Source organism: Larus michahellis, chromosome 15, assembly GCF_964199755.1.
Source record: "Larus michahellis chromosome 15, bLarMic1.1, whole genome shotgun sequence".
NCBI lineage: Eukaryota > Metazoa > Chordata > Aves > Charadriiformes > Laridae > Larus > Larus michahellis.
The window spans coordinates 9,845,949-9,861,287 of record NC_133910.1 but is presented as its reverse complement, the minus strand read 5'-3'; the positions used below and the strand labels follow the sequence as shown (position 1 = coordinate 9,861,287).

Here is a 15,339-nt window from a genome sequence, read left to right as displayed (position 1 = left end):
ACTGTCTTCCAATAAACAGCAGAACGTGATCCTAAGATCTTTACTATCAAAACTAGAAAGTCACCATCTAGGTAACTTGATCAAAATGTATTGTTACGAGGGGTTTTTATAGTGCAAGGGAAATAAAAAAGGATTTTTCTTTGTAGAGGATATTTTTGCTTCTTAAAACATAGAAATTTAAAAAAAAAATAAAAGGAGGTGGTGGAGGGAAAGGTAATCCAACCCAAAAAATGCTGAATTAGGGAATTTGTTTCCAAATAGCTTCTTACAGATATGAAAGGGTTGCTATGATAAAGACAGTCTTATACAAAAAGCACATGAGCTTTTTAGAGCAAAATTAGATTAGTCATGAATTCAAGTGCAATCTTAATCATCGTTAAATAAAAAAGTGCAGAAAAGCAAAAAGCAAATACGATTTAGAAACTTAAAGAAGCTCAACAAAGCCTATTAGCACTTTTGACAGATCCAAAGATAACTCTAAAACCACCAATACTTGGCCTGAAAAGTCTGCCAAGATGCTTCATACTGTGCAAAAATATGTTCCACAGCTTGCCATCCAAACACAAAGAACTACAGAAAAATTAAGCATTGTCTTTGGAAGATTTCTGTCCAGTATATAGATAGGTAAGAACTAAGCTCATTATGGTTAGCTTCAAACATGTTAATATAAAACAATCATTCAGGTCTTTGTTACAGAAAAGCTGTAGCCACAGACAGGTATAGTCAAAGAAAGAAAAAAAAAAAAGCCAACACATTTTGCCAAAAACCTATTAAACTATCATGTACTTTTTCTGTATTTCTCATCCCATCTGTGCTGATTAGCATGATATTTTTGTCTAAACATAAGCTGTCTTCTCTACGACTCTTCTTCCCCCTCTCACCCATCTTTCCACGACGCCAAAACACAGAGGATGACGACACAATTACTGCAAATAGTGTGAACTGAAAGAATGTTTAAGTAGCAGTGAACTCCCTTTGATGCCACCAAATTAGGGGCATGGCAAAAGGAGCACATAATCCCTATATTCTGCCTGAATCCGTAGATGTGGGTGTGCACGGATGTGTTTATAAGGCAACAGGATCCACTAGCGAGAGGCAAACAGATGCCGGGACTCGATTTGCAATTATTCTTTCATCAAGTTTATTGCAGAGAAATACTGGCTTTGACACACAAATGTACCTTCAGCAGGAAAGATTTACAAGGTTTTAGTCTTCTCTGCTCTCAGAAATTTGCCAATGACACCTGGGAAGCATGTGGGCTGTATGGTAATGTATTGATACTAAGGAAATTCACGTGTTAGCTCTAAGTTTTATTTATAAGAAAGCTGTCATCTTTGAAGATGAAATTGGGACTTACACATGTATTTTGAAAGACATGTCTCGTAAGTGACAAAACCATGAATGAGTTAAATAAATACAAATGAAAGCGTTCCAATTTGCAGTATAATTGTTGTATTTTGTTTCCTAGGATTTAAACCTTTCTTGGGAGAGTAAAAAGTGGGATTTTCAAAATAAAATACGGGAACAGGTATCCCAACTCCTTTCAAAACCAAGTAGGAGTCCTACAAAATTCCCTTATGCTCCTTTGAAAGTCCATTCCTAGACAAATTATCTATTTGGTCATTTGCTATCCAATATCAGTAAATGCACATGCACACTGACTTTTGAGATAAAAAAAAGTAATAAACCATGTACTTCTTCAGTGAGAAGAATTTCTCACTTAAGGAACAAACGAACGAGCTCTCTCCTCTGCAAATAGTGCATCTCAAACATAATAGTATAGATTATAGTTCACTTATTTTACGCTCTTGAACGGCTTCATTTACAAGACTTCAGTAAATTTCCTATTCGAACAGGTCAATAGAATTGAGTCATGATTCCTTCTCCATCCTCCTATTAGAAATCCCTTATCTTATTTAGAAGTTTGTTTTCTTTGAAATATCACACATCCAAAATCTGCCATGGGTTCGGAAACCTGGGATGCAGCAAACACTCCTGTACAATGCTGCGCTGCTGTCTGGGAGAACAAATAGTGAAGACAATACACTTTATCAAATGGTGTAAATACAGAAATTAAAAGGGCAATGAACCCAATTTACTTCTGAAGTCACAACGCATTTACTAATCTTTCATATAACTTAAATCTTCTCAAGAAGTGAATGCATAGCTGTTACATAAAAACGTCCACGCTAAATGGTTTCGGGGCTCATTAAACATATTGATCTGACACAAAGTCAGACAGTTCCAAGGAGTTTGTTAATGTTCCAAATAGAGTTCTGTGCAGCTCTCCATTAATCATTGCATACAACTTCGAAGTTCGGCACTACTAAAATTTTTGCTAATATGGGTTTAATATGTGATTACTGATACGATATGTAGAATTTTTAATAAATCAGGAAACTTGATTAAAAATCATGAAGATTTATGCTCATTTAACGTCCTTGTATTATTCCCTAACATGCCACAATTCTCCATGAAAGTTGCACTGACAGAGAAAATCCTCATAAGAAATCACACAATACTCATTAAAAAAATAAACAAATGAAATGTGTGAGAAATGGAAGACAGTCAACAGCAACAACAGTTAGACCAATGGATTTGATTTTTAATATTTTTCTTTCTTTCAGTGAGCCCTAGCTTTTTCAGTTTGGGTGTGTGGGTATGTATATATGGGCATATGTATTTGTTAACTGAATGAAGTGCTCTCCCCCTTTTATTCCCAGCGGAGCCCTGGTTCACCCCGGCATCCCTGTGCAGGAGACGCCGTGGGAACGCCCCGTTCCCCAGGAGCCCGTCCGCACCACCCCAGGGTTACAGAGGATGGTTTTACCATCACTCGGCGCTCTGGCCTGCGAAGGCCGAGCGTTCCGCTTTCCAAGGGTTTCCAGCTCTTCTGGCCCAAGGCCTCCGCTTTCACAGCAGCCTTTGATTCAGGAACATTCATCACGTCTCCTGCTCCAATGCTTTGGGAAGCTGTCTCAGACCCTTGAATATACAGCGAACATCACCCGCGAACGTAATCCACAGGGCATAAATACAGCCCTACTCCCCGAGGCCTTTTCCATGCAGTGTGTTACTAAGCTGTCCCCTATCAGTTAAAGTAGGCCCAAGGCAGATGATCTACTTTTCACCCCGGCCACTGGTTCCTCACCATTACCAGCTCATTTCTCCCTGCCCTCCAATCTGCCAGCCTGCAACATCGACATAAACTTCCTTCCTTGCTCTCCAGCTGACCTGAGGCTTATCAAACAAAAACAGCTGCAGTTTGAGATGATTAGCGCAAAAAAGATTAACATAAAGTATAAACCCTGTAAACAAGTAACTTGTCTGGATTAGGAAAGGATATGATAGCTGGTTTAGATTCAGGAATGGACTCTTTAATTACTCCTAATGTATCATATGTCTACAAAAATAAAGCACCTTAGAAGAAAAAGCACCTCTATTAAATTTACTGACGGGATACGTGTCAGTATGAAAAGTCTACCACACAGGAAAGCTGGCAACTATGTTTTAAAACAGAAACAAAAAGCCCCAAATGTTATCTGCTGTACAAATCATCCACAAATGAGATGAAATGTCTTGATGATTCCCTCTTCTTTCTTTCATGCCATAAACTGAGGTATATGGTGCTAAGGCAGACCGCAAAACGTTCAAGAAAGAAAACGGAGATGTCAGACATAGAAATTTGGCTAAGAGACACAGCAGAGCATATTAAAGAGTATTTAAGAGAAGCAAATGCCAGCATTGTCTTCCCACAGACCTCTCATTTGGCTGGAAGTTTGAGGCATGCTGAAACACACACGAGACAACTCTGTGAGGCTTAAGAAGTCTCTGAAAAAGTGGCCCTGAAGAAACCAGGTACACGTGACATTTTCAGAAAGCCATCTAACAAACGGACCATTTCTGCTGGTCTCTCATTCTTTCAGAAGGCGCTCACTGTATGATCAGTGACTGTTACCAAACCACTGTTCTTTCCCAATTTTCAGAAGGCTAAAATTATAGACGTGTGTTTTAAATTTCCTCACTTATTAGAACCCAGAAATCATGGAATGTTAACAGTAATTAATAATAGAGTGGTGATAATAATAAAAGTTGTATATTATTTAAACAAATATCTTACTTAAGATAACTACGCTGTCAATTTCCTCTTCATTTGGTATCTTTTCTTAATTAAAATGGCAAACATTAAATTCTACTGTTATGTTGTACTCCAAAAGGCCTGTTACTCATACACTTCTGCAGTTAGCAACATGTTTTCCGCCCAATAATTATTATAAATTAACCACGTAAGGTTCATTTCAACACCAAGCAATATTTTACAGAATACAGTCTATTACTAGGCCAAACACTGGTAACAACTGTTATCTATTTTGCCACTGACATTAAACAGAAATGTTGAAGTGGACAGTCCTCTAGAGTACTCACATTTTCAGGTATACTAGGAAGCTCTCTGATGTCAGGCACAGTAAAGTAGGAGTGCTAAAAACGAGAAAATATTGATTATTGCAATATTGTCAAAAGCAATCTAAATTTATTGCTCGGTATTAGTAACGGCAATAAGAGCAGTTGCTCGGCAAAGTAAAAATGACAGAACATTTGTTACCAACTACCAGTACGACTTCTCTGCCATGGATTTCAAAAGCTGGACTCTCAGATCACACATGCAATATGAAATGCATTAACATAGAGAGTATCATATGCTCCTGAAAATATATATTATGTTTTTTTTCTTCTTCAGAGACGCTGATACAGACTCACACAATGTATGACATATGCCAAGGAAACTCCAAGGCAATCTATAATTCAAGCCACCTTTCCACAGCCCACTGCAGGCTGCACGACAGACTACGGGAAACAGCAGCCAGCGGGTCCCTTCCTGACTTCCAGCATCACCAAGTTTCATCCATGACAATGGTGAAGTTATGGAAATTCACTGAGAAATGCTTCTGAAAGTTTCATGCCTACTTACCTGGTCACTTTCATATGCCTTAAAAAATACATTTTGAAAGACTATGTTGGTCTCACAATTTCATAATCCATTATATTGTCACATTTTTTAATTGTCTGCATTCCAAGAGAGGAGGTTCACTCTAGTTCCCAACCTGACCATGCATGACTTGCATGATTCTTGGATAGGGCTTTGGGAGAGGAAAGGAGAGAATGCGACTAAACTGCTTTTGTAAATCAATGTTGCATACAATTTATATTATTTTTAAGATTTTCACAATTTTCCTTAGGGCTACTTATTAATTACTTGTGGAAGCTTTAAAGGCTGTTATATTCTTGGCATAGTTCCACAACCGGCACATCTTTCTTGTATATATATCTCAGACATTCCAGTGCTTCATGAACAGTCTATAACCCAAAATAGCAAGCGGGTTTAACAGCTACACTGAATACAGACATTAAATGTATAAATGCAAATTTTTGCTTTTTGATATATCACTATTTCAGTTTGGTTGAAAAGATGCAATGCAAAGATACGGGAATAATATACACAACTATATCACATACAGGAACCCCCCCCCAACCCCAAAACAGGCTTGTAAACAGCCAAAGTAAAATGCATAAAGACACCACAGCTAACAGTCCCTTGCCTGCTTTTTTTATATCCTGTCTTGCTTCATCGCCCATGAAATGTCTGAGACAAGGGGAGACCGGCAGCATTCCTTGAAACCACTGGTATGAAAAAACTGAAACATCCCAAGTGATCATTGCCTTTAGAGCCAGCTCGTCCCCCTACACAGAAATGCAGTTCATCAAAGAGCTGGCCTCGGGAGGACCGGGACATTGCCACCGCCAGCTGGTGACCCAGCCAGGCCAAACAACTGCTACCTGTCGACGGACATTGCAAGGTGAAGTGATGAGAGCAAGCTGCTGGTTGCCAAAAAGTACTTTAGAAGAAGGAGTAAAGGAAATGAGAGGGAGAACCGTGGCTGCACACACCACTAGTTTTCATGTGAGCTCTACATGACTAATTGGCAACTGCAGCAATGTGCATCTTAAGTATTTTTTCACTACAGCCTGTTCTGCAAAAATTAATTTGAAGAGACCCAAAACACTAAATTCAAAATACAGTCCCATCAATAAAATTCCACATCTATTCTTTCAGTGTTCTTTTATTAATTTTCTCACAAGATATAAAAAACAAAATAAATCCTTTTTTGTGTGAATCTCTTTCCTGCGGGAAGCAAGAGGAGAAGGAATCAGAAAATGGGATAAACAGTACTCAAAACACTGCTACGACAGGTTCGCGACTGTTTGCTTTCCAGTCTTGTCCCCCTGGCACACTTGCAAGATCTAGGAGTTCTGCAGAAGTGTGAACAATAAATGTCATGTTGCTGCTCTGTGACCTCTCGCGGGTCATGGACGATATGGGGAGAAATTTCCACAGGGAATATACAGATTCTTCCTCCAATCAAGGAGCAGCATTTCAAAGACATCTGAGGTTAAGGAAAGGGAAACAGAGGGCCTCAAATGTGAAAAGGGGAATTTCACAGCTCTGTGTCCTGTCCTCACAGGAAAACAACATTTGTGTGCCAAGTTCCGAAAAGGAGAATTGCTTTTGACATTCCTCTATTACGAGATGTAATGAAAATTAAATGCCTTAGTTTACATCTCTCCCACTTTACTTACCACTCCAAGATGAACAGACGTTCCTGGCTCAGGGACAGTAAGTTTATGAAGCGTTTCTAGGAGCTCACTCCTTTGACTATCCTGAAATAAGAAGGGGGGAAAAGGAATACTACGTCAGCATTGCTATAACAAGCTAAACTCCAAGACAGAAGGGCAATGTTTGTGGAATTGGGGGCTTAGAGAACTTGCAAGTGTAAAGAAAAATGTGAAAATAGATTTATCCATTAGACTATGAACAGAAATGAATGTAGTTTCCTCCTCTGACAGCTGGGTTTTATAATATGATTTTTTTAGAATACTTGTTCTTTTCCCCCTATGTATTTCTACGTATTTCTGCAACCTACTGAGTCACCAAGCTATGCACTACGTAGTTACTCGGCTCAGAGCAAGCCAGTTTCCACGGCAAGTTCTTCATAAGAACTCCCTGGCTTAGGGTAAAGCCAAATGTATTTAATCCATCTAGATGAAGATGGGATCCGAAGTGCTTCTACCTCAAACATGAATGGTTCTGGCAAATGCAAGATATGATTATTACCACAAAGTGGTAATAAATCAAAGCAGCAACCTAACTGGGAAGATTATACTTGTAATATTTTTAAATACGTGAAACTAAACTAGGTGTTGCAATCATATGTGATTTCTCTGTATCACAATTTATCATCTATAAACCTAGAAGCAAATTTTAATGGCTGAAGGGCTTATGCTAGATGATGCTGATGCTACGTGGGTAAGCATTTTGCATGAGTAAGCTTAGTTCTACGCTTACTTTACACGACTGGGGTAAGACATCTGTCAAAGACTCACGAAACACTGTGATACGGGAACTCATGGACAGGCCGAATGCACCTCAGGTAATCGAAAACTCTGCACAGTCGGGGTGACTGCAGGGAAACCACTAACTTGTGTTGGATCCACAGTCACATTCTTGGACTTTATCTTTTCCCAAAAATAATTTAAAAGCGTATTTATTTTTCAAAGGCACTTGCTAAGCTTTCAGCTTGGCTGAATATCATCTTATATATTACTGCATCACACAGATTAATAATTATTAGTAATTATTATTAATATCATCTCTGATATAAGGACTTCTTACAACAGCTTGTTTTCATCCTCTCTCCCTCATTTGATAATTAGGCAGGGAAAAGAAAGGTTAGTACGACAGAATAATACCTGTCCTTTTGCTGAATAATCTGCCAAGACATTGAGCAGCTTATAAAAGACTTCAAACCATGGGAGGTAACTGAAAAAAAAAAAAAAAGAAAGAAAAAGCATACATTTAACTTTCTAAATCTCAGTTATTAAATCCAAGACTGCTGGCTTTTACTATATAGATGCATCCTAACAGCAGCCTCCGCTGGACTTTGCACTTTATAAATATCTGTGGAAAAGCTGCATCGGACCTTGCATTTGAAGGCGCAGATGTCCAGAGGCTGGAGCATCCCTCTGAGAATGGAGCTTCAGCATCTGCCCTTCCCCAGCGTTCCCAGCCACCTGCGGGCACCAAACATCAAATGTGGCACCAGCTGGAGCAAACTGGGGTCTCAGGCAGGGCAGCGCTGGGAGATCATCCCCCTTCTCGCCCTGAATGTAACAAACATACAATCCAATGGAAGCTTTTAACCTGTGAGATAAATGTACACTCATGTACGTCACCTTCAGGTATGCTGGAACATTTTCAATTGTAATTATTTGCCAAAGTGTATGTTGAGTAACTTATCTTCCACACAGCTGGGAGTCCTAGTAAAGTGAAGACAGTTGTTTTGGTTTTGAACCCTGACACAACTGGATTTTTTAAATTGCATAACCAATAACTCAGCTTTTAACTGTTGTCAAATCTTATTCCACATCCCATATCATGGTATTCAGCCCAGCCCTTATTTAAGTCAAATAGAAACTTTACCTTAAGTAAACGTGCACTCAACTTACAAAAGTAACAGAGAGCCAAATTTAAGACAAACATGCAGAAAAAAATCACATCTTTTTCATTTACATTACACTTCCATTCCATAAAATAAGACAGAGCTAAGATATTACTTTTCACTACAGTATGCTTTGGTATGATTTTGTACTTGTTTTCATGACACAGTTCTTTATTCCAATTCCTTTTTAAATCCCGGCAAGGAATCTCCCCTCAGCTGCAGCGAATGGGAGAGAAGTCTGCATGACGCACAAACTGATTCTTCTGTTAATCACAGACGCTTTCTGAAGCAAACGGATTCTATTTTGATATAGGTAGACAGGATTTAAAGTTTTTACAAAATATGATTACATCCTGACAACCATAAAGAATTGAGTGCCCCATGGTTCCTAACCGTACAGCTTTTAGTAATAAATGAAGTGAGAAGCTATATATGAGACAGAAAGTGAATGGCACTCCATCATTAACATTTGTTTGAAGCCCACGAATGCTACTGTAAAATGTAAGTAGCTTATCAAAATATACTGATAAGCAACTTAACTTTTCATGTTATATGACAGTATTATCATTTAAATTAATATGCTCTAAGCATCTTTACAAACTATGTATTGGAATAGAGGCGAAAGGCAGACAATTACCACTTTAACCAGCATTTAAGTTTGGCATTATGTTGTAAACAATCAAGAAGGATTACTTAGAAGATAAGTTTCTTTCTTTCTGTTTAGTTAAATAAACTTCAGCAGAGTTAAAAGCCATTACAAGAGTAACAAGAAATCCTCTCAAAACCTATCTGCTAAGTAGAGATTAAGAACCTGGTAAACAAATCCTTGCAAGGAATCTATCAAAAGAGTCTGAAAAGACAGAAAAGCAAGGCAGCAGAAAGCTGGCAGTACGAACCCAAAACCTATTTCGGGAAGGCAGCTTTAAAGTTCTGCTTAACTGCGCGGGGACCTTGCTGGAAAACTACATTTACAGAATTAAAATTAGGATCTTTTAAAATATTATTTACACTGGACAACTAATATCCTTCAACAAAAACGTAATGTGTCCGTACAAAAGCAACAAAGAAGAAGGAGGTCGCTGGGCCCAGCTCTGCCAGCGCTGCCCTGCTCCGAGCCCCAGCGCCGGCGGGCGGCACAGAGCAGGCTCAGCACCCTCGGCATCAGGGGTGCAGGTACCCAACAGGGACCCGCTGGGCTCTGAATCCAGGGTCAGGCTCTGTCCCTTCTTCAAAGATTGACTTGTCTGGCCTGTCAGGGGCCTGCTTGGTCACAGCTACACCTCCCCTCACTGCAGACTCAAGGCAGTTCTCTTTATTACGGCGATACACCAAACACGACAAACCTGTAGGTTCTATCCACGAGAATCCTCCAGACAAATCCAGTTTTAATGCTTTCACCCACCACCTAGAAAATAGCCACTATGATTCTAATAAAACTAGCCCAGATAATGTCTCATATTCACACAAGCCGAAAGATCAGCAACCCCTCCATGGAGGAAGAGGGAAGCCACAGCCCTGTTCTGTTGCATTTGCCCACTCCTTGTCGGCTTGCCCTTCTCTCTTCACTGGTATCTTATGATGAACTTCACTACTGTTCTTTGTTTAACTCTTCCGTATTTTAATCCATGTTTTCCAAATAATGGTTTAGAATCTCAGCATAACTGCTTCTTTTTCTTATTTTACGAATACCTTTCCATTTTGAGGAGAGAAGCTTCACAGTTCCGAAGCTGAGGAAACCGGCCGATACTTGCGGCAGACCTCAGCTCAACACAATACACAGGGATCTGCGTCGCTCCTGCTCACCAGAGGTGCAAGATGAGATAAAACAAACCAACCACCACAAACCTGCGTAAATTATGTAGACAACTCATTTCAATTTTCACCTCCCTCCTTTGTCACTGCAGAATTCAGGATCTCTCTCATCCTGAAAGCTTTTGATACATTAGAAAACTAATTTATCCTGCCATCTTCAATACTTTTGCTTCATCACTTATTCCATGTGTTTACTACTCAAGAATGAAACAGTTCTGCTTTTATTAGACCAAATTGTGACCAATTAAAATCAGGAGAAAAAAAAAATTAAAAAAATCAAGAAATGGAGTTATCTGAATTTGCTTCTAGATCTCTGCCAAAAGGAAAAAAGAAAATACGTGGGGTTTTTTCTTACGAAAAGCAAATCCTTGAGGCAGCCTTTAAACACCCCCTCCAAAGAAACGGAGGTTGAATTTATAACCAAAAACTTTCTGTACCACATGCAACTTAAGTAGCACAACTGGTAGCACTACTGAAGATTTATGGCTTATGACTTGCTCATATTTAATTTGTAACCAAACACTTCCCCTTCCTCTTAGCTACCTTAGAACTTTTGATTAACTCTTGTTTTCACAGGTCATAGGTTAAACAAAGGAAGGGAAGCGCTCTGGAGTGAGATTGCCCAGAGCCCCGGAGCCCGGCAGCGCCGGCACCGCACACACACAGCCCCCGCCAGCAACATCAAAAACGCGAGAGATGGGAGATTCTTCAAGGGAGTTGAAGTTCAAAGACTCCAATAAGCATAAATCAGATTGTGGTTGAAGAGTAAACAAAAATAAAAGTGCAATCTGAATTTTTTTTTTTTTAAATTTTACACCCATTTTCAGTTTCCTCACACAGATATATACACACACACACATATAACGACACTTTTGCCACCGACGATGAGAATCAAATCAAAGCCTGACCAAATCCGGCTTGTCGAAGGCGAGCGGTGGGTTTGGCGCTCGGCTGCTCCCTCCCTCTGCCCTTGGCACTGGGGACAACCACGGGCGCAGGAAAACTGCTTATTGTGCTGCTGAAGGTCTGCACAAACTCTCCTGCACAAGCTGCACAGTACCTTATTCAGTAACTCATATGTCATCACCTTTTTAGTGCGCTCCTTGAAAGTACAAAACATCATTAGTTACATGTGTCATAGCAATTAGGGTCAGGCAAACCGTTAAGACAACAGTACTGCATCGCAGCTTGTAAATACGTGTTTCCAAAATGCAGCGCGTAAGGAACAGCGGTGCAAAACCAACAGCTGACAAGGCAGGCCGAGACAACAGGAAGGATATAAAAAGCAGCAAATTGGGATGATCGGAAATCCCAGCAACTGCCGGGGGTCATTGCTGCAGGCAGAAGGGGGTCACCCCTGCCGCTGCGGGGGGGGCCCGGGCGGCCAGGGGGACACAAAGGGAACGGGGGGGGATGCAGAGGGGACCAGGGGGGACTGGGGGACACAGGGGGACTGGGGGGACGCAGGGCAGCTCCGCTCGCACAGCCCAACCGCTGCTGCAAGAGTAACACGGGACAGAAAATGCCATCACCCAGCATTAGCTACTAGACGGAGGAAAATGCTGTACTGCGGTCAATTTAGCTTTGAATTTTTCAACATATTAATCCACTCGTGCACTTTAACATATGAAAGGCAAAAACTGTCCCAGCAGCACATGCCAGGTCACATTTTCTGACATCCAGAAAGGACCGCAACCAAAACCGTAGAATATTTAGCTAGCTCTTTTGAAATAATGCAACTGCATTTATATGCACATACCTATCCACAGGCACACACAAACCACGCGTGTACACACACGTCCTTCCACAGGAGGAAGGATGCAGCAAGAGACGACCCAACAGAACTTCCTTTAGCGACACTAAGTTGCCAATAGAGATGAAATTAGGCAGGAAAGTGGATTTCCAGGATCCTTCTACTCTCATTAATCACTGAATACAAAAGCTTTTAAAAACAAAACAAAATAATTATTAGCATTGTTTACAAACAACTTTTATTTTTTCAACAATTAAAAAGATATTCCCCTTCCAGCTTGCCCACATGAGGGAACATTAACTGAAACTAACGCTTTAAATTTAGCCAGACCAAATAGTACCTCTGGACAAAAAGCAGAAAGGCCAGGACAGCACACAAAAAAATGATGCCTCATTTTAATCTATTACTAGTCCGAGCCCTCTTCTCACCTGTTTGACATGGGCAATTTTGGAAATAACAGTTTCAGTATCTACAGCCACAAATATAAGGTTGACTCTGGCAAAAACTATACAAGAAGGAACTGAAAATTTCCCTGCCCTGCTCTTGTACCCAGTCTACCATGCAAACACCCAGTTTTGGATTTTAAATGAAAGTAAGCTTCCCCCTTTAACACCACCTTAGCTTACTGGAAGATTTACGGATCGTGCTTCAGAACTTTAGTACAGTGCTTTGGCTTCTGTCCTATGGAAAATGAAAGGGCTCATTGACAATAATGGCACTTGGAGCTGAACAAACATGAGAGCTACTGTTCTATCTCCATCAGAATATAAAAGTTAGCCTCCAACAAACACAAAAGCCAAGAAAACAGATATAAAACCAAGACAATAGCTCTATCCTAGTGACTGCCTAGATGCGAAGGCATGCAACTAATGTAGCCAAATGGAATTGTCCAACACTGAATAAGAAAATGCAACATCGCCAAGAAAAGAATAGCAAAGGGGAACTCTTTAAGCAACATATCTACACTGGTATCCAGTTGATTTCATTATCAAGTAAAAGATGCCTTCCTCAGGAAAACACAGCTGTTTCTTATCCAGTTCTGAAGCATTACTAATTAATAGAGGTTTTGAAAATAAATATACTCTCTTTGAAATGTGAAAATTTCACCCTTATCATTTCTTTTGATATTTTTTGAGCGCTCATTAGAATGAAGGAGAGTTCCTCTAAATGACCGTAGCTATCGCACAAACGCCAGGTACATCCAAGGTCAAGCGCAAAGAGAGCCTGGGCAAATGGGCAAACACCGTAGGGAACTAGGAGTTTTACTTACTGTTAGAAAGGTAAATCTCCAATGAAATCAACTTAAAAAGGGAGAGATTTCCCAGTGTTAGCTGTAACAGACAACTGTGAGAGAGGAAGCAATAGTGTAGAAGAACATTGTGAAAGCTGAAGTCATCAAAATAAACTCCCATGGAGCACTAACAAGTTTGAAGGTGTATTGAGAACTTCAACAGCAGAATGCTACGTGTTCCAATGTAGCAGCAGCAAACCCCAGTGGCAGGGGGTACCTTTTAAAATGATTTATGAGTATTTGCTAATTACCATAGCAACTGCTTATAAGACTAATTTTTAACATTGACAGCTCCAGCATTCAATTTTACTGGTGTGCTGACACCACGAAAAAGCAAAGTACACACTTCTGGAAAGGTACCTGCAGTACCTTTGGTTTCATCTGAACCCTACGAAGATAACGACCACTTTAGGTCCCACCATTTCTACAGAAAAAGCTTCCAGTCCGTATACAGGCAGAACTGCATTTTTGTATGTATATCTTTGTCATTTGAAATTAATGAGACTGAGTAACTAGTCTAACATCAACATATTTAACGCAGCTTCTCCTAATAGAATGAGTTGTAAGCACACATAACTTTTATTCCTTCCATTCACATCGATCCGAAGTGGAATTTTTAACATGTATTTATTTATAACACGTACTATATATTTTGATAACAGCATAACAAACTGCCACCTTCCTTGCAAAACAGAACAGTCATTTCCATTTTACAGATGGGCACACTCCTCTGTAGTGACAGCCCCAGAAAAATCTGTCTGTATTAGCCAGGATTGGAGTCGAGGAGTTCCTGATTCTTGACCTTTTGATCAGTACAATAATCTACAGTGGCCTAGAATACTTAATTCTGTCAATAATGAGCTTGGCTCTTACGTAAACCATAGTACGTATCATCAGTAACTTCACTGGAAGCACTCCTGATTGACAAAAGTGGAAGGAAGAGGAAATTCAGGCCAAGTATTTCTTCTGCCAGCATGACTTGTGCACGTATCGATAAAACACACTGGTGTTTCACTTCAGGGACTCTGAATAATTTAACTCAAATCACAGATGACCTGGTGCTCAGTCGTGGCAGCGAAATCACTGCGGAGCCCAGCAGGTTTGTGCCTGTCAAAGCGTTGGTCTAATGAGTGAAACCCCTCTTCCTGCCTGGTCACACTGGGATGGTGCCAGTGACTTGTATCCATACGCCGCATTCTCTACAGCCACCCCAAGCCACGTCACTGTTCCAAACGCGAGATCCGTAGGAGAGTAATGTGCAAGATCAAAATCTCAAGTAAGATTCAGCATATTGAAAAAAAGATGAGGTTTATTATTACTACTATTATTAACTGCAACGTATTCACCCAATGAATGTTCCGGGCTAAGCAGAACATACATTTTCTGGCTCAAGGTACTTGTCAATACCTGCCGGACAAGTGAGTGATCCCTGCATCCAGAACTCAGGCCTCTCTGTGGATAATCCCTCCACCACCGTGTTTGGAAAAAAAATGGGTATGAAAAACTACTACAGTCTCTCAGAGACCAGTTATCTTAAGACTTCTTACTTTTAAAGATAAAACTCTACCATTTATACTTAAAAACAATTCTGCTTCTTTCCATTCTCCTGCATCTGGTAACTGATGATGCTCCTCCCAGAGAGCATTATTCCTAACGTCAGCGATCATATCCTATTTTAAGTTAATAACCGCGACTGCAGCTTCTGATGATGAACGAAGCGAGGTTTGCCAGTCGCCATGCTCTGCAGTGGTCTTCTGCAGACACAACTGTAACTAGCAAAAGCACAGCCGTCAAAACACTTTTTCCTTCCCTTCATGAAAAATGTGAATTTCCCTTTTTTATTATTTTTAAATTCCACCTTAATTTTTAACAACTAAGTTATGTGACTTAACTACATATTTTTTAAAATCATCCTTTTCCTCCCCTCA

At 40.1% G+C, this 15,339-nt stretch overlaps 1 protein-coding gene across 11 annotated transcripts in view; it reads right to left on the bottom strand.

The window, feature by feature from the left end:
* Nucleotides 1-15,339, bottom strand: part of DENND1A (DENN domain containing 1A) — a 206,363-nt gene that overhangs the window by 110,701 nt on the left and 80,323 nt on the right. For all 11 annotated transcript variants that reach the window (XM_074608948.1, XM_074608937.1, XM_074608947.1 and 8 more), the window contains 3 exons: nucleotides 7,807-7,876; nucleotides 6,637-6,717; nucleotides 4,426-4,479 (listed from right to left, as the gene is read on the bottom strand). In XM_074608948.1, coding sequence (XP_074465049.1) covers nucleotides 4,426-4,479; nucleotides 6,637-6,717; nucleotides 7,807-7,876 — 205 coding nt within the window. The remainder of the gene's footprint in view (nucleotides 1-4,425; nucleotides 4,480-6,636; nucleotides 6,718-7,806; nucleotides 7,877-15,339) is intronic.